Genomic DNA, 17,667 nt, shown 5'->3' with positions numbered 1-17,667 from the left:
TGATGCTTCATGAATTACGTTCTCTAAAACACGAGTTGTGGCCTCGAACAGAAACAACAACAACAACAACGCCAACACAGCCGTGTGTCGCGCTGTGACCATGGGGGGTTCACGGTGGCTCTGACTCTCGACAGGCGACGGCGGAGCGGTGGCGTACGCCCTCGTGTCCGGCTCGGACCGGAGGTTCTCCGTGGACGTGAGCACGGGCCTGGTGACCACCGTGGACCACCTGGACTACGAGACCAAGACCTCGTACCTGATGAACGTGTCGGCCACGGACCAGGCGCCCCCGTTCCACCGGGCCTTCTGCAGCGTCTACGTCACGCTGCTCAACGAGCTGGACGAGGCCGTGGCCTTCTTCTCCGCCGGCTACGAGGCCTCGCTGAGCGAGAACGTGGCCACGGGGACCGAGGTGGTCCAGGTCCAGGCCCAGTCCGCCGACAACCTGAACCAGCTGACGTACCGCTTCGACCCCGACACGTCGCCCGCGGCGCTGGCCCTCTTCAAGATCGACAGCATCACGGTGAGGGGAGGAGCCTGCTGATGTTCTGTGTGGTCACGCCTCCTGTGAGCTGACCAATGAGCTGCCTCTGAGAGGAGCGGATGTCTTCACGGAGATGCTGCTGTGTGCTTCAGGGCCGCATCACCGTGACGGGCCAGCTGGACCGGGAGAAGGGGGACCGGTACTGGCTGACCGTGGTGGCCGACGACGGCGGGCCGAAGAAGGACTCCACCGTGGTACGCCTGCTTCTGACAGGCCAGCTTCCTGTGTCTCGCTGCCTGTTGTTGACTTAACGCTTTCCTCTTTGTTCCTGCGTCTCACGTGGAAGAGCAGAAGGTGAGGCGTCTCCTCCTGTGCATCCCGTTGGTCTGCGGTGTCTCGGGCTTTGGGGGTCGAGGTGTGAGCGTGTTGGTCGGTCCCACAGGTGTCCATCGCCATCCTGGACGAGAACGACAACAGCCCCGAGTTTGACCTCACGTCCGACACGTCGGTGGACGTCCTGGAGAACACGGCCCTGGGGAAGAGGGTGGCCGTGGTGCTGGGGAGGGACCCGGACGCTGGGGCCAACGGGCTGGTGAGGAGGAGGACACCATCATCATCATCACCATGACGTATCACCCTCCCCATTGTCACGCCGGCGGAGCGTTTACACGTTAACGCCCACCGGCTGACCGGCTAGGGCCCACTGAGCTGCGCCACTTGTTTCTAGATATGTTCTTATCTTCATATCTTCAAATCTTCTTATCTTCATATGTTCTTATCTTCATATCTTCTTATCTTCATATCTTCTTATTTTCATATCTTCTTATCTTCATATCTTCTTTTCTTTATATCTTCTTATCTTCATATCTTCTTATCTTCTTTTCTTCATATCTTCTTATTTTCATATCTTCTTATCTTCATATCTTCTTATCTTCATATCTTCATATCTTCTTATCTTCTTATTTTCATATCTTCATATCTTCTTATCTTATCTTCATATCTTCTTATCTTCTCGTGCTTCTGTTCCTGCTGGAGGCTTCAGTTGTGATTCTTGGAGAGTGAACACCCTCCATCATGTATCTGTGTTTCTAGAGTCTCTTTCTCCCCCTTTGACTCACGACCTTCAGATCAACTTCACCCTGGTGGCCGGCAACATGGAGGACGTGTTCCAGGTGAAGACGGTGAACCACAGCTACGGGGAGGTTTACGTCAACGCGGCTCTGGACCGAGAGTCAGTCGACCGCTACCTGCTGAAGGTCAGCAAGTAGAACCCACCGGCGGCCTGGTGGTCACACCTCATGCCTGTCATCCAGAAACATGAGCGATATATAATATATATACATGTAATACTCCAGTGTGATGTTCCCCCCGTGTGTCGGGTCGGACCGGTCCACATGTGTGTGTCGTTGCAGGTGCGTGCCGTGGACAGCGGCTCACCGCCCAGGTACACGGACCACTCCCTCACCATCAACATCCTGGACGTCAACGACAACGCGCCCGTCATCGAAAGCCAGAGGGGCTACAACGTCAGCATCAGTGAGGTAGGCCCGGCCCGGCTCACCGGCCCACGGATCGGGGGTCTGCCACCGGGGTCCACACGAGCCTCTGCTGTGACGCCTCTCGTAGAACGTGGGAGGCGGGACGTCGGTCCTCCGCGTCATCGCGACTGACGAAGACATCGGCCCCAACGCCATGCTGTTCTACTACATCACCGCCGGGAACCAGGACCTGACCTTCCGCATGGACCGCGTGACGGGAGAGATGGTGACCCGGCCCGCCCCCCCCGACCGAGAGCGCCAGCAGGAGTATCGCCTCACCGTCACCGTGGAGGACGACGGCACGCCACCTCTGTCGGTAAGAAGAGAGTGAGAAGAGAGAGAGAGAAGAGAGTGAGAAGAGAGAGTGAGAAGAGAGAGTGAGAAGAGAGAGTGAAGAGAGAGTAAGAAGAGAGCGTGAGAAGAGAGAGTGAGAAGAGAGAGTGAGAAGAGAGAGAGAGTAAGAAGAGAGCGTGAGAAGAGAGAGAGAGAAGAGAGAGTTAAGAGAGAGTGAGAAGAGAGAGAGAAGAGAGAGTGAGAAGAGAGTTAGAAGAGAGAGTGAGAAGAGAGTTAGAAGAGAGAGAGAGAAGAGAGAGTGAGAAGAGAGAGTAAGAAGAGAGAGTGAGAAGAGAGTTAGAAGAGAGAGTGAGAAGAGAGAGAGAAGAGAGTGAGAAGAGAGAGAGAAGAGAGAGTAAGAGTTAGAAGAGAGAGTAAGAAGAGAGAGAGAGAAGAGAGAGAGAGAGAGAGAGAGAGAGAAGAGAGAGAGAGAAGAGAGGTAGAAGAGAGAGAAGAGGTGAGAAGAGAGAGAGTGAGAAGAGAGGTGAGAGAGAGAAGAGAGGCGTGAGAGAGAAGAGGCGTGAGAAGAGAGTAGAAGAGGCGTGAGAGAGGTGAGAGAGAGAGAGAGAGAGGAAGAGAGTTAGAAGAGAGAGTGAGAGAGTTAGAGAGAAGAAGAGAGAGAGAGAGAGAGAATAGAGAGAAGAAGAGAGAGAGAAGAAGAGAGCGAAGAAGAGAGAGAGGAGAAGAGAGAGAGAGAGAGAGAGAAGAAGAGAGAGAGAGAGAGAGAGAAGAGAGAAGAAGAGAGTTAGAAGAGAGAGTGAGAAGAGAGAGAGAGAAGAGAGTAAGAAGAGATAGTTAGAAGAGAGAATGAGAAGAGAGTGAGAAGAGAGAGAGAGAAGAGAGTTAGAAGAGAGAGTGAGAAGAGAGTTAGAAGAGAGAGAGAGAGAGTGAGAAGAGAGAAGAGAGAGAGAGAAGAGAGGCCGCGGAGACCAGAGAAACACTCAAGCTGCCTCCAGGAGGACATGAGGAGGACACAGCAGGAGGAGGACAGCGCAACAACCACAGAGTCTGCAGGGTTCAGGGTTTTTAATCAAAGAAACGCAAGTTACGTATGTAACTATGGTTCTATGAATCCTGGATGACCGCCAGAGGCGGAGCTTAGCACTGGATATCTTCCGTCTTGCGCATAGCAGGTCGAGTATTAATAACGACAAAGTCACCCGTGACCTCGGATGACCCGCCCACCGGGTATAAGTTCCGGTGTCATCGTCCAGTGACGTCAGCGAGTTTGCGGACGTAGCAATGAGCCTCATAGCAACGCTAGCGGACACCATCGTTCCCACGGTAAAAGTTAGGGTCTTTCCTAACCAAAAGCCGTGGGTTGATAGATCCATCCGGGAAGCTGTGAACGCCCGTACTGCTGCCTATAACTCCGGTCTTGTATCCGGCAACATGGACGAGTACAAGGTAGCGGTCTATGGACTGAGGAGGGCGGTGAAGGAGGCCAAGAGGAGGTACCGAGACAGAGTGGAATCACAGATGGAGCAGCGCGACACCAGGCGCCTATGGCAGGGGCTACGGACTATCACAGACTACCAGAGCAGACCCCGCGCAATGGTGAGTGCCGACGCATCCCTAGCGGACGACCTGAACTCATTTTATGCACGGTTTGAGGCTAGCAACAACAGCGCTAGCTCGCCGCTAACAACAACACCGTTAAGCGTAGCCGAGGTGAGTTCTACCGCTGGGGATGAACACACTCTCTGTGACCGAGCACAGTGTGAGGAGGGCTCTGTTGAGGGTGAACACCAGGAAAGCTGCAGGTCCAGATGGCATATCTGGGCGAGTACTGAAGACCTGTGCTAACCAGCTAGCTCCAGTGTTCACCACAATATTCAACCTCTCATGGCTGAGTCCGTGGTCCCCGCCTGCTTCAAGAGATCCACTATTGTCCCTGTGCCCAAGAATGCTTCTCCAGCATGTATGAATGACTACCGACCGGTGGCCCTCACCTCGGTGGTCATGAAATGCTGAGAGGCTGATAAAGGACTACATCTGCGCCTTCCTCCCTTCCTCCATGGACCCGCTGCAGTTTGCTTATCGCCCAAACAGATCCACGGATGATGCTGTCTCCCAGGTACTGCACACCACACTCTCTCATCTGGACAGCCAGAGGGGGGTCTATGTGAGACTGCTGTTCATTGATTATAGTTGAGCTTTCAACACCATAGTCCCTCCAGACAGGCCGGCAAGCTGATTGAGCTGGGACTGAACACCAGCCTGTGTGCTTGGATCCTGGACTTCCTGACCGCCAGGCCGCAGGTGGTCAGGGTGGGCAGACACACCTCCAAACCCCTCACCCTGAACACAGGATCCCCCCAGGGTTGCGTCCTCAGCCCCTACTGTACTCCCTGTACACACATGACTGTGTGGCCAGGTTCAGCTCAACACCATCATCAAGTTTGCGGATGACACAGTGGTGGTGGGCCTGATCTCCGACAACGGCGAGAAGGCCTACCTGGAGGAAGTTGCTGATCTGTCACTCTGGTGCCAGGACAACAGCCTCATCATGAATGTCACCAAAACTAAGGAGCTGATTGTGGACTTCAGGAGGGTACAACAACAGAGGACGTACTCACCACTGGGGATTAACGGGACTACTGTGGAGAGGGTGATGAGGTATAAATACCTGGGAGTCCACATCACCGAGGATCTGACATGGTCAACGAACACAGACACTCTGGTGAGAAAGGCAAGGCAGCGCCTCTACCACCTCAGGCAGCTGAGGAAATTTAAAGTTTCCCAGAGGATCCTTCAGTCCTTCTACTCTGGAGCTGTAGAGAGCGTCCTGACAGGAAGCATCACAGCCTGGTTTGGCAACTGCTCCGCTCAGGACAGGAAGGCTCTGCAGAGAGTAGTGCGTTCGGCTGAACGCACTATTGGAACTACACTCCCCACCCTGCAGGACTTGTACACCAGGAGGTGCAGAACCAGAGCCGGCAGGATCATGAAGGATCCTCACCACCCCAACAACAGACTGTTTCAGCTGCTGCGGTCAGGCAGGCGCCTCCGTAGTCACGCTGCAAGAACAGAGAGACTGAGACGGAGTTTCTTTCCTCAGGCCATCAGGACTGTGAACTCCGACCTCACCAGGACCCCCACATAGACCCACACAACTGCCCCTCTTAGGCACACACACACACACACACACACACACTTAGTATAAATATTGTACTGTAAATATTGTGTTGTTTTTTATTGTAAATAGTGTGTACTTGTTGCCCTTGCACATTCCTGCTGAGCATTGCCACTTTCATTTCACTGCACACCCTGTGTGTGTATGTGACAAATAAAACATCTTGAATCTTGAATCTTGAGATCAGTCCTACGGAATCTTCTCACGAGATTCCGAGTGACCAAGAACTCTGGCGGTCATCCAGGATTCATAGAACCATAGTTACATACGTAACTTGCGTTCTATTTCATCCTTCCTGACCGCCAGAGGCGGTGCTTAGCACTGGATGACTTGTACCAACAGAGTGACGAGGAATCCCAAGGAAACTACCTCATATGACTCAAGCAGAGGATCTGGACGGAGAACCACCTGCAATGCATGGAGGGTGTTCCCGTTCACTCTGTAGTCTCTGGTGAATGTGCGCAACGATGCCCCTGAGGCTGTTGCATACATATGCACCTATATTCCCTACGGGCATACCTCTCAGGGTCGCCCGTGATGTGGGAACGCCGTTGGTAGAACAACACCCTGCTCTGGATGGCAGAGCACGGACGTTCACCACCTCTGCACAGGCAATGGCCCCCACTATCTAGTGGAACAGGCACTGTTCTGCAGTGGCATAGCCCTCCTTAGATCCACCCTAACCGACTAGTTATGGTGGTCAAGCTGTGCAGGCTGGACAGGCTGGTTGAGACCCGAGCGTGCCAGCACCCTTGGGGGAAGCCACTGCTTTAGGCCGCAGTGTGACACCCGAGCCCTCTGAGTTCCCCTCAGACAAGGCTCATTGACCGACAGGGCGTGTAGCTTGCCTACTTGCTCTGCCGCAGTTATGGCAAGGATGAAAGGTCTTTGCCGACAGCAACCACAGCTCTGCCTCTGCCAAGGGTTTTGAAGGGAGGCGAGCATAGGGTGTCCAGTACCACGGGCGAGTCCCCTGGAGGAGCCCTCGGGGGGGGCTCAGGGGATAGTCACTGAGGCCCTCCTTATGAAGAGGGACACCAGCTTGTGGATGTTCCGCATCATTGTCGGCTTTAGCATGCTGCCCTGAATGGCAGCTATGTAGGCCCTCAGGATAGAGGCAGAGATGCCCTTAACTAGAAGGGATGACGGAGGCGTGAGTACCGTAGGCACGAGGCACCGTACTGGGTCCCTCCGTCCGTCAGTCGGTAAACGGCTTCGGTCTGCACGTCTCGTAGACGGATGGCACTCTGGCGTTTAGAATAGTCCTTTGGACTGATCCTGTTCAGCTGCTTCTGCTCTTCTGCGGCCAAGCCCCTTGTTGGGCACGGCCGGGATCGGGATGGCAGGTCCCACCATCTAGCTGTGCTAGGGGTCCCGCATGTCAGCGAGGCGCCGTCTCCCAGCGAAGTCTGTGCAGCCAGGGGAACCAAGTCCTGGCTGGACGCAAGGGGGCCACCAGCAAAAGTCGGTGGCCCTGTTGAAGACCCTGAGTAGTTGGCAAGATCAGCGGAAATGTGGGGAACGCTCTGGTTCCGTTCTCCTGGTCGATACCTCGCCCGACAATTGGTCAGGTGAAGGGTTACCGGAGTAAGAAAAGTCAGAAGGGCACGGGAGCTCCGTAGCAGCTCTGCCGCCCTAGGGGCCCCTGGAGGTTCAAGCCAACACGTGGTTGAGGCGATGTCTCGCCCAACAAGTACATATTCCCTCCCAAGTATGGCAGGAACTGTTTGAGCGCCAGGTGCATGGCCTGTGGCTCCAGACCCAAGTGTCGCGAATAGACTGTCCTCTGGAAGTCCTGTACCGCCAGACTGCGCCCCACCTTGAGAGGCGGGAGTCTGCTGTGGCGACCTCCCGGCGGGGCGGACCCCTTCCCTGGGGATACCCTCTGACAGGTATGCTCTCACCCTCTACGGGGATAGAGCCGAGGGCACCACTGTGACACCTGTCTTGTGCCTGTGGCCCCTGGTGAAGACTGTTAGGCCCTCCATGCGAAGGGCGCCGCGACAGCAGCCCAAGCATTTGCCCGATAGGCAAGGAAAAGAGTATAAAAGACCACTGCCTGCCCCCTCAGAGAGGGGAAGGCTGCGGAGGATGCCATCCACCTGCTTGAGTGACGGGCAGGCCCACTTAGTGGCTGCATCTAGAGCTATACCAATGAAGGTTGTGCTCCGAGAATGGCTCAGGGAGCTCTTTATGTTCACGAAGGCCCAACCGGGCAGCGTGAGAGAGTGTAAGACAGCTGATGCAGCTGCCAATTTACCCGATAGGCAAGAAGAGAGGATAAAAGGCAGCCACCTGCCCCCTCAGAGAGGGGAAGGCTGCGGAGGATGCTGTCCACCTGTCTGAGTGACGGGCAGGCCCCGAGGTCCTGTGGAACAGGAGGTAGCTGTCGGATTTAGCGTAGGCTCCGTTAGCCTGAGTGGACACACTCTGCTAGCTATGCACGGCGGCAATGCTACTAAAGTCAACACACACGCTATCCCAATCGCTACAGAGCCGGTCGCGCCGGTGTAGCAGCCTGGCGACACCGAGCGGACGCGCTCTCGTTAGCACACAGTTAGCAGGAGCGAGAGCTCTGCTCCTGTGGGATATGCCGTCATAGACAACAATTGTATTCGATCTCACCCGATTGAAGCTTCGCGGTGAAGGTGCTCTGGTGAAGACCGAGAAAAACCCGTGCGTTCTCCGGTCCGCCGTAGAGAAACGCAACGTCCTCCTCCTCGGAGGAGAGCTCGTCGCAGCCTCTGGAGGGCGACGGATCGCAACTCCGACCATTTGGTCACAAGGCTCCCCGCGACGAGCTTCAGTTAAACTTCAGCCTTAGCTGATGCTAACGTAGTAATTCCGTTAGCCTGCATTTGCGAGAAGATGAAAAAGGACTGGTCTCGGGATGACACCGGAACTTATACCCGGTGGGCGGGTCATCCGAGGTCACGGGTGACTTTTTCGTTATTAATACTCGACCTGCTATGCGCAAGATGGAAGATATCCAGTGCTAAGCACCGCCTCTGGCGGTCAGGAAGGATGAAATAGAACTGAAGCTCCCTCTGGAGCTCCTCCCTCTGGAGCTCCGCCCTCAGCTCCGTCTCTTCTCCATCGGTCTGAGCCGCTGGCCGACTGAGCGCTTCACCTCCTTCAGGTCGAGGAGTCTGCTCCTCCCGTGGTGTTTCCCTCTTGGCCTTCCTTTGCCCCCTGGAGGAGATCAGCATCAGGTGGTCTCTTCACCTGATGCCTCCTGGAGGAGATCAGCATCAGGTGGTCTCTTCACCTGATGCCTCCTGGAGGACATCAGCATCAGGTGGTCTCTTCACCTGATGCCTCCTGGAGGAGATCAGCATCAGGTGGTCTCGTCACCTGATGCCTCCTGGAGGACATCAGCATCAGGTGGTCTCTTCACCTGATGCCTCCTGGAGGAGATCAGCATCAGGTGGTCTCTTCACCTGATGCCTCCTGGAGGAGATCAGCATCAGGTGGTCTCTTCACCTGATGCCTCCTGGAGGAGATCAGCATCAGGTGGTCTCTTCACCTGATGCCTCCTGGAGGACATCAGCATCAGGTGGTCTCTTCACCTGATGCCCCCTGGAGGACATCAGCATCAGGTGGTCTCTTCACCTGATGCCCCCTGGAGGACATCAGCATCAGGTGGTCTCTTCACCTGATGCCCCCTGGAGGACATCAGCATCAGGTGGTCTCTTCACCTGATGCCTCCTGGAGGAGATCAGCATCAGGTGGTCTCTTCACCTGATGCCTCCTGGAGGAGATCAGCATCAGGTGGTCTCTTCACCTGATGCCTCCTGGAGGACATCAGCATCAGGTGGTCTCTTCACCTGATGCCTCCTGGAGGAGATCAGCATCAGGTGGTCTCTTCACCTCATGCCTCCTGGAGGACATCAGCATCAGGTGGTCTCTTCACCTGATGCCTCCTGGAGGAGATCAGCATCAGGTGGTCTCTTCACCTGATGCCTCCTGGAGGAGATCAGCATCAGGTGGTCTCTTCACCTGATGCCCCCTGGAGGACATCAGCATCAGGTGGTCTCTTCACCTGATGCCTCCTGGAGGAGATCAGCATCAGGTGGTCTCTTCACCTCATGCCTCCTGGAGGACATCAGCATCAGGTGGTCTCTTCACCTGATGCCTCCTGGAGGACATCAGCATCAGGTGGTCTCTTCACCTGATGCCCCCTGGAGGAGATCAGCATCAGGTGGTCTCTTCACCTGATGCCTCCTGGAGGAGATCAGCATCAGTTGGTCTCTTCACCTGATGCCCCCTGGAGGAGATCAGCATCAGGTGGTCTCTTCACCTGATGCCCCCTGGAGGAGATCAGCATCAGGTGGTCTCTTCACCTGATGCCTCCTGGAGGAGATCAGCATCAGTTGGTCTCTTCACCTGATGCCCCCTGGAGGAGATCAGCATCAGGTGGTCTCTTCACCTGATGCCTCCTGGAGGAGATCAGCATCAGGTGGTCTCTTCACCTCATGCCTCCTGGAGGAGATCAGCATCAGTTGGTCTCTTCACCTGATGCCTCCTGGAGGAGATCAGCATCAGGTGGTCTCTTCACCTCATGCCTCCTGGAGGAGATCAGCATCAGGTGGTCTCTTCACCTGATGCCTCCTGAAGGAGTGGGTGGAGCCTTCTGGAACGCCAGATGAGACACATGGTGGGAGCTCATCTAGAGATGTGGTCGGTGGCTCCTCTGAGGGACAGGAAACACCTTCACGGTAAACAGGAAAACCACAAGTCACATTGACAAAAAGAGGAAGTGGAGCTGTCGTCTGTGAAAGGTCTTCTTGCTGGAGGAGTTCTGCATGCGTCTCCTGGCAGTCAGGTGACGTCCTGTGTTCTCTTATTGTGACGGTCAGGTGACGTCCTGTGTTCTCTTATTGTGACGGTCAGGTGACGTCCTGTGTTCTCTTATTGTGACGGTCAGGTGACGTCCTGTGTTCTCTTATTGTGACGGTCAGGTGACGTCCTGTGTTCTCTTCTTGTGACGGTCAGGTGAGACTGAGCAGATAGTTTTAGGGTTTTAACGGCTCCCTCACGCTGAAGGACAAAGACACTTTAATGTCCAAGCTAGCAACAATGTCAACGCAGTAAACAAGACAACAATGTCAATGCAATAAACAAGATAACAACAATGTCAACGCAGTAAACAAGATAACAACAATGTCAATGCAGTAAACAAGATAACAATGTCAATGCAGTAAACAAGATAACAATGTCAACGCAGTAAACAAGATAACAATGTCAACGCAGTAAACAGAAATAATATGCAGCTCTGTTTATTTAGTAATGAAGCTTTTTACATTACAAAACACACAATTACACGCAGACACATTTAAACCAGACGCAAGTTATTCATGACTCTTTAACACGAGATAAAAACACACACACACATATATATACATGTGTATATGTATATATATATATATACATATACACATGTATATATATATACACATATATATATACGTGTATATACATATTTATATCTACATGTATATATATATATATGTATATATACATATATACATATACAATATATATATATGTATATATATATACACATTTATATATATATACATGTATATATATATATATATATATGCATATATATATATATATATATATATATACATATATATATATGTATATATATATATATATATATATATATGTATATATATATGTATATATATACATATATATATATGTATATATATATATATATATATATATATATATATACATATATAAATACATATATATATATATATATATATATATATATGTGTATATATATATATATATACAGTCACACTTAAACTCAAATCCTGAAACATAAGTGAGTACTTCTCCAGTACTTCTCTGTCACATCCTGTGTACCCTGAACATACATCATGCTCTGTCTCTACCGGCTTCATCACTGGGAGATGAATTCACCTTCAACCTCAAGATGAAACGGACACGAGTGATTCCTCTGTCACACATTAATAACTATTGATGATAATTATTCATACCACACTGAACAGTATCTGCTTAACATTCACACTGCATGCTCAGGAATGAACAGTAATCCTATGAGTGTAAACACATGATGCCAGAGCAAAAGGGACTGGAAGGGTACTTCAAGAGGAGAACATACACTTTACTGAGGCCACTGAAGTGTTTGTGAGCTACAGGAAGGAAGCGGAGCAGCAGACTGAGGGAGCAGAGAGAAGCTTTGATTGGCTGCAACAGTAACGCCATGAGAACAATGACGTGAACAAGGACATGGGGACTCCTGTGGTGGGACCACCAGAGCCCACAGGGACAGGCCTCAGAGAGTCTTTGGTTCTTTGGTTCCAGGCCTCAGAGCCTCTGGTTCTTTGGTTCTTTGGTTTCAGGCCTCAGAGCCTCTGGTTCTTTGGTTCTTTGGTTCCAGGCCTCAGAGCCTCTGGTTCTTTGGTTCTTTGGTTTCAGGCCTCAGAGCCTCTGGTTCTTTGGTTCTCCCATGACATGAAACAACTGATGTGAGCCGTGTTCCCGTCACGAGGCCTAAAAGCTGCTCCATCACCAGCTTGAACCGGTTTACTCTGTTTACTGACAGATGAATAAGACTTCTCGACGTCATCATATTACAACCATCAGCACATGTATCCATGGTGATGCTGGTGGTCTGCTGTGGGTTCAGGCCACAGTGCAGCTCTGTGGTTTGACCTCCAGGGGGCGCATCAGCCCAAATGAACCAAACAAACTGCTCCTGAGTTTAAGGAGCCTGGAGTCCAGTCACTGTTTCATCTTCACGCTCAGCCGTTGGGGCCGTGGGCCCCTGTTGGTCCAGAGGTGCTTTGGCCCAGCTGTCAGAAGGAGGAGAAACCTCTTTGAAAAGAAGAAGGCAGTCTGTCCTGGGAGAACAGGTGGAGGAGAGAGAGCATCGATAGAGAGAACAGTCAGTGGAGGAGAGAGAGCATCGATAGAGAGAACAGGTGGAGGAGAGAGAGCATCGATAGAGAGAACAGGTGGAGGAGAGAGAGCATCGATAGAGAGAACAGGTGGAGGAGAGAGAGCATCGATAGAGAGAACAGGTGGAGGAGAGAGAGCATCGAGAGAGAGAACAGGTGGAGGAGAGAGAGAGCATCGATAGAGAGAACAGGTGGAGGAGAGAGAGCATCGATAGAGAGAACAGGTGGAGGAGAGAGAGCATCGATAGAGAGAACAGGTGGAGGAGAGAGAGCATCGATAGAGAGAAGAGGTGGAGGAGAGAGAGCATCGAGAGAGCGAACAGGTGGAGGAGAGAGAGAGCATCGATAGAGAGAACAGGTGGAGGAGAGAGAGCATCGATAGAGAGAACAGGTGGAGGAGAGAGCATCGATAGAGAGAACAGGTGGAGGAGAGAGCATCGATAGAGGGAACAGGTGGAGGAGAGAGAGCATCGATAGAGAGAACAGGTGGAGGAGAGAGAACATCGATAGAGAGAACAGGTGGAGGAGAGAGAGCATCGATAGAGAGAACAGGTGGAGGAGAGAAAGAGCATCGATAGAGAGAACAGGTGGAGGAGAGAAAGAGCATCGATAGAGAGAACAGGTGGAGGAGAGAAAGAGCATCGATAGAGAGAACAGGTGGAGGAGAGAGAGCAGGTGGAGAGAGAGAACAGGTGGAGGAGAGAGAGCATCGATAGAGAGAACAGGTGGAGGAGAGAGAGCATCGATAGAGAGAACAGGTGGAGGAGAGAGCATCGATAGAGGGAACAGGTGGAGGAGAGAGAGAGCATCGTGAGAGAGAACAGGTGGAGGAGAGAGCATCGATAGAGAGAACAGGTGGAGGACAGAGAGAGCATCGATAGAGAGAACAGGTGGAGGACAGAGAGAGCATCGATAGAGAGAACAGGTGGAGGAGAGAGAGCATCGATAGAGAGAACAGGTGGAGGAGAGAGAGCATCGATAGAGAGAACAGGTGGAGGAGAGAGAGAGCATCGATAGAGAGAACAGGTGGAGGACAGAGAGAGCATCGATAGAGAGAACAGGTGGAGGACAGAGAGAGCATCGATAGAGAGAACAGGTGGAGGAGAGAGAGCATCGATAGAGAGAACAGGTGGAGGAGAGAGAGCATCGATAGAGAGAACAGGTGGAGGAGAGAGAGCATCGATAGAGAGAACAGGTGGAGGACAGAGAGAGCATCGATAGAGAGAACAGGTGGAGGAGAGAGAGAGCATCGATAGAGAGAACAGGTGGAGGAGAGAGAGCATCGATAGAGAGAACAGGTGGAGGAGAGAGAGCATCGATAGAGAGAACAGGTGGAGGAGAGAGAGCATCGATAGAGAGAACAGGTGGAGGAGAGAGAGCATCGATAGAGAGAACAGGTGGAGGAGAGAGAGCATCGATAGAGAACAGGTGGAGGAGAGAGCATCGATAGAGAGAACAGGTGGAGGAGAGAGAGAGCATCGATAGAGAGAACAGGTGGAGGAGAGAGAGCATCGATAGAGAGAACAGGTGGAGGACAGAGAGAGCATCGATAGAGAGAACAGGTGGAGGAGAGAGAGCATCGATAGAGAGAACAGGTGGAGGAGAGAGAGCATCGATAGAGAGAACAGGTGGAGGAGAGAGAGCATCGATAGAGAGAACAGGTGGAGGACAGAGAGAGCATCGATAGAGAGAACAGGTGGAGGAGAGAGAGAGCATCGATAGAGAGAACAGGTGGAGGAGAGAGAGCATCGATAGAGAGAACAGGTGGAGGAGAGAGAGCATCGATAGAGAGAACAGGTGGAGGAGAGAGAGCATCGATAGAGAGAACAGGTGGAGGAGAGAGAGCATCGATAGAGAGAACAGGTGGAGGAGAGAGAGCATCGATAGAGAGAACAGGTGGAGGAGAGAGAGCATCGATAGAGAGAACAGGTGGAGGAGAGAGAGCATCGATAGAGAGAACAGGTGGAGGAGAGAGAGCATCGATAGAGAGAACAGGTGGAGGAGAGAGAGCATCGATAGAGAGAACAGGTGGAGGAGAGAGAGCATCGATAGAGAGAACAGGTGGAGGAGAGAGAGCATCGATAGAGAGAACAGGTGGAGGAGAGAGAGCATCGAGAGAGAGAACAGGTGGAGGACAGAGAGAGCATCGATAGAGAGAACAGGTGGAGGAGAGAGAGCATCGATAGAGAGAACAGGTGGAGGAGAGAGAGCATCGATAGAGAGAACAGGTGGAGGAGAGAGCATCGATAGAGAGAACAGGTGGAGGAGAGAGAGCATCGATAGAGAGAACAGGTGGAGGAGAGAGAGCATCGATAGAGAGAACAGGTGGAGGAGAGAGAGCATCGATAGAGAGAACAGGTGGAGGAGAGAGAGCATCGATAGAGAGAACAGGTGGAGGAGAGAGAGCATCGATAGAGAGAACAGGTGGAGGAGAGAGAGCATCGATAGAGAGAACAGGTGGAGGAGAGAGAGCATCGATAGAGAGAACAGGTGGAGGAGAGAGAGCATCGATAGAGAGAACAGGTGGAGGAGAGAGAGCATCGATAGAGAGAACAGGTGGAGGAGAGAGCATCGATAGAGAGAACAGGTGGAGGAGAGAGAGCATCGATAGAGAGAACAGGTGGAGGAGAGAGAGCATCGATAGAGAGAACAGGTGGAGGAGAGAGAGCATCGATAGAGAGAACAGGTGGAGGAGAGAGAGCATCGATAGAGACAACAGGTGGAGAGAGAGAGCATCGATAGAGAGAACAGGTGGAGGAGAGAGCATCGAGAGAACAGGTGGAGGAGAGAGGCATCGATAGAGAGAACAGGTGGAGGAGAGAGAGCATCGATAGAGAGAACAGGTGGAGGAGAGAGAGCATCGATAGAGAGAACAGGTGGAGGAGAGAGAGCATCGATAGAGAGAACAGGTGGAGGAGAGAGAGCATCGATAGAGAGAACAGGTGGAGGAGAGAGCAGGTGGAGGAGAGAGGCATCGATAGAGAGAACAGGTGGAGGAGAGAGAGCATCGATAGAGAGAACAGGTGGAGGAGAGAGAGCATCGATAGAGAGAACAGGTGGAGGAGAGAGAGCATCGATAGAGAGAACAGGTGGAGGAGAGAGAGCATCGATAGAGAGAACAGGTGGAGGAGAGAGAGCATCGAGAGAACAGGTGGAGGAGAGAGCATCGATAGAGAACAGGTGGAGGAGAGAGAGCATCGATAGAGAGAACAGGTGGAGGAGAGAGCATCGATAGAGAGAACAGGTGGAGGAGAGAGAGCATCGATAGAGAGAACAGGTGGAGGAGAGAGAGGCATCGATAGAGAGAACAGGTGGAGGAGAGAGAGCATCGATAGAGAGAACAGGTGGAGGAGAGAGAGCATCGATAGAGAGAACAGGTGGAGGAGAGAGAGCATCGATAGAGAGAACAGGTGGAGGAGAGAGAGAGCATCGATAGAGAGAACAGGTGGAGGAGAGAGAGCATCGATAGAGAGAACAGGTGGAGGAGAGAGAGCATCGATAGAGAGAACAGGTGGAGGAGAGAGGCATCGATAGAGAGAACAGGTGGAGGAGAGAGAGCATCGATAGAGAGAACAGGTGGAGGAGAGAGAGCATCGATAGAGAGAACAGGTGGAGGACAGAGAGCATCGATAGAGAGAACAGGTGGAGGAGAGAGAGCATCGATAGAGAGAACAGGTGGAGGAGAGAGAGCATCGATAGAGAGAACAGGTGGAGAGAGAGAGCATCGATAGAGAGAACAGGTGGAGGACAGAGAGAGCATCGATAGAGAGAACAGGTGGAGGAGAGAGAGCATCGATAGAGAGAACAGGTGGAGGAGAGAGAGCATCGATAGAGAGAACAGGTGGAGGAGAGAGAGCATCGATAGAGAGAACAGGTGGAGGAGAGAGAGCATCGATAGAGAGAACAGGTGGAGGAGAGAGAGCATCGATAGAGAGAACAGGTGGAGGAGAGAGCATCGATAGAGGGAACAGGTGGAGGAGAGAGAGAGCATCGATAGAGAGAACAGGTGGAGGAGAGAGAGCATCGATAGAGAGAACAGGTGGAGGAGAGAGAGCATCGATAGAGAGAACAGGTGGAGGACAGAGAGCATAGATAGAGAGAACAGGTGGAGGAGAGAGAGCATCGATAGAGAGAACAGGTGGAGGAGAGAGAGCATCGATAGAGAGAACAGGTGGAGGAGAGAGAGCATCGATAGAGAGAACAGGTGGAGGAGAGAGAGCATCGATAGAGAGAACAGGTGGAGGAGAGAGGCATCGATAGAGAGAACAGGTGGAGGAGAGAGCATCGATAGAGAGAACAGGTGGAGGAGAGAGAGCATCGATAGAGAACAGGTGGAGGAGAGAGCATTGATAGAGAGAACAGGTGGAGGAGAGAGAGCATCGATAGAGAGAACAGGTGGAGGAGAGAGAGCATCGATAGAGAGAACAGGTGGAGGAGAGAGAGCATCGATAGAGAGAACAGGTGGAGGAGAGAGAGCATCGATAGAGAGAACAGGTGGAGGAGAGAGCATCGATAGAGAGGACAGGTGGAGGAGAGACAGGGCATCGATAGAGAGAACAGGTGGAGGAGAGAGCATCGATAGAGAGAACAGGTGGAGGAGAGAGAGCATCGATAGAGAGAACAGGTGGAGGAGAGAGAGCATCGATAGAGAGAACAGGTGGAGGAGAGAGAGAGCATCGATAGAGAGAACAGGTGGAGGAGAGAGAGCATCGATAGAGAGAACAGGTGGAGGAGAGAGAGCATCGATAGAGAGAACAGGTGGAGGAGAGAGAGAGCATCGATAGAGAGAACAGGTGGAGGAGAGAGAGCATCGAGAGAGAGAACAGGTGGAGGAGAGAGCACCGATAGAGAGAACAGGTGGAGGAGAGAGCATCGATAGAGAGAACAGGTGGAGGAGAGAGAGCATCGATAGAGAGAACAGGTGGAGGAGAGAGAGCATCGATAGAGAGAACAGGTGGAGGAGAGAGCATCGATAGAGAGAACAGGTGGAGGAGAGAGAGCATCGATAGAGAGAACAGGTGGAGGAGAGAGAGCATCGATAGAGAGAACAGGTGGAGGAGAGAGAGCATCGATAGAGAGAACAGGTGGAGGAGAGAGAGCATCGATAGAGAGAACAGGTGGAGGAGAGAGAGCATCGATAGAGAGAACAGGTGGAGGAGAGAGAGAGCATCGATAGAGAGAACAGGTGGAGGAGAGAGAGAGCATCGATAGAGAGAACAGGTGGAGGAGAGAGAG

General features: G+C 52.2%; 1 protein-coding gene and 3 long non-coding RNA genes across 8 annotated transcripts in view; all 4 read left to right on the top strand.

Annotated features, from left to right (window-relative positions):
* The first annotated feature begins 968 nt into the window (after positions 1 to 968).
* The window catches only part of cdh23 (cadherin-related 23), a 62,709-nt gene continuing 46,010 nt past the window's right edge, over positions 969 to 17,667 (top strand). Inside the window, exons 1-4 of the mRNA XM_056436190.1 lie at positions 969 to 1,076; positions 1,612 to 1,740; positions 1,897 to 2,025; positions 2,111 to 2,338. Coding sequence (XP_056292165.1) covers positions 1,639 to 1,740; positions 1,897 to 2,025; positions 2,111 to 2,338 — 459 coding nt within the window. The 5' untranslated portion in view covers positions 969 to 1,076; positions 1,612 to 1,638. The remainder of the gene's footprint in view (positions 1,077 to 1,611; positions 1,741 to 1,896; positions 2,026 to 2,110; positions 2,339 to 17,667) is intronic.
* Positions 12,486 to 14,646, top strand: LOC130206863 (uncharacterized). 5 transcript variants are annotated; one of them, XR_008834201.1, is made up of 4 exons: positions 12,486 to 12,823; positions 13,288 to 13,730; positions 13,892 to 14,196; positions 14,560 to 14,646. It is a non-coding gene; the product is annotated as an uncharacterized LOC130206863 (long non-coding RNA). The 5 variants fall into 5 exon arrangements; XR_008834200.1 differs by lacking the exon at positions 14,560 to 14,646 and having other exon boundaries at positions 12,486 to 12,623; positions 12,756 to 12,823; positions 13,892 to 14,224; XR_008834198.1 differs by lacking the exon at positions 14,560 to 14,646 and having other exon boundaries at positions 12,486 to 12,656; positions 12,756 to 12,823; positions 13,892 to 14,224.
* Positions 15,771 to 16,475, top strand: LOC130206866 (uncharacterized). Its single transcript, XR_008834203.1, has 3 exons — positions 15,771 to 15,910; positions 16,173 to 16,207; positions 16,404 to 16,475. It is a non-coding gene; the product is annotated as an uncharacterized LOC130206866 (long non-coding RNA).
* LOC130206865 (uncharacterized) lies at positions 16,887 to 17,614 on the top strand. Its single transcript, XR_008834202.1, has 3 exons — positions 16,887 to 16,926; positions 16,993 to 17,225; positions 17,550 to 17,614. It is a non-coding gene; the product is annotated as an uncharacterized LOC130206865 (long non-coding RNA).

Source organism: Pseudoliparis swirei, chromosome 17, assembly GCF_029220125.1.
Source record: "Pseudoliparis swirei isolate HS2019 ecotype Mariana Trench chromosome 17, NWPU_hadal_v1, whole genome shotgun sequence".
NCBI lineage: Eukaryota > Metazoa > Chordata > Actinopteri > Perciformes > Liparidae > Pseudoliparis > Pseudoliparis swirei.
Note: the sequence above shows the minus strand (reverse complement) of the source record. Positions and strands in the feature narration are given on the sequence as shown.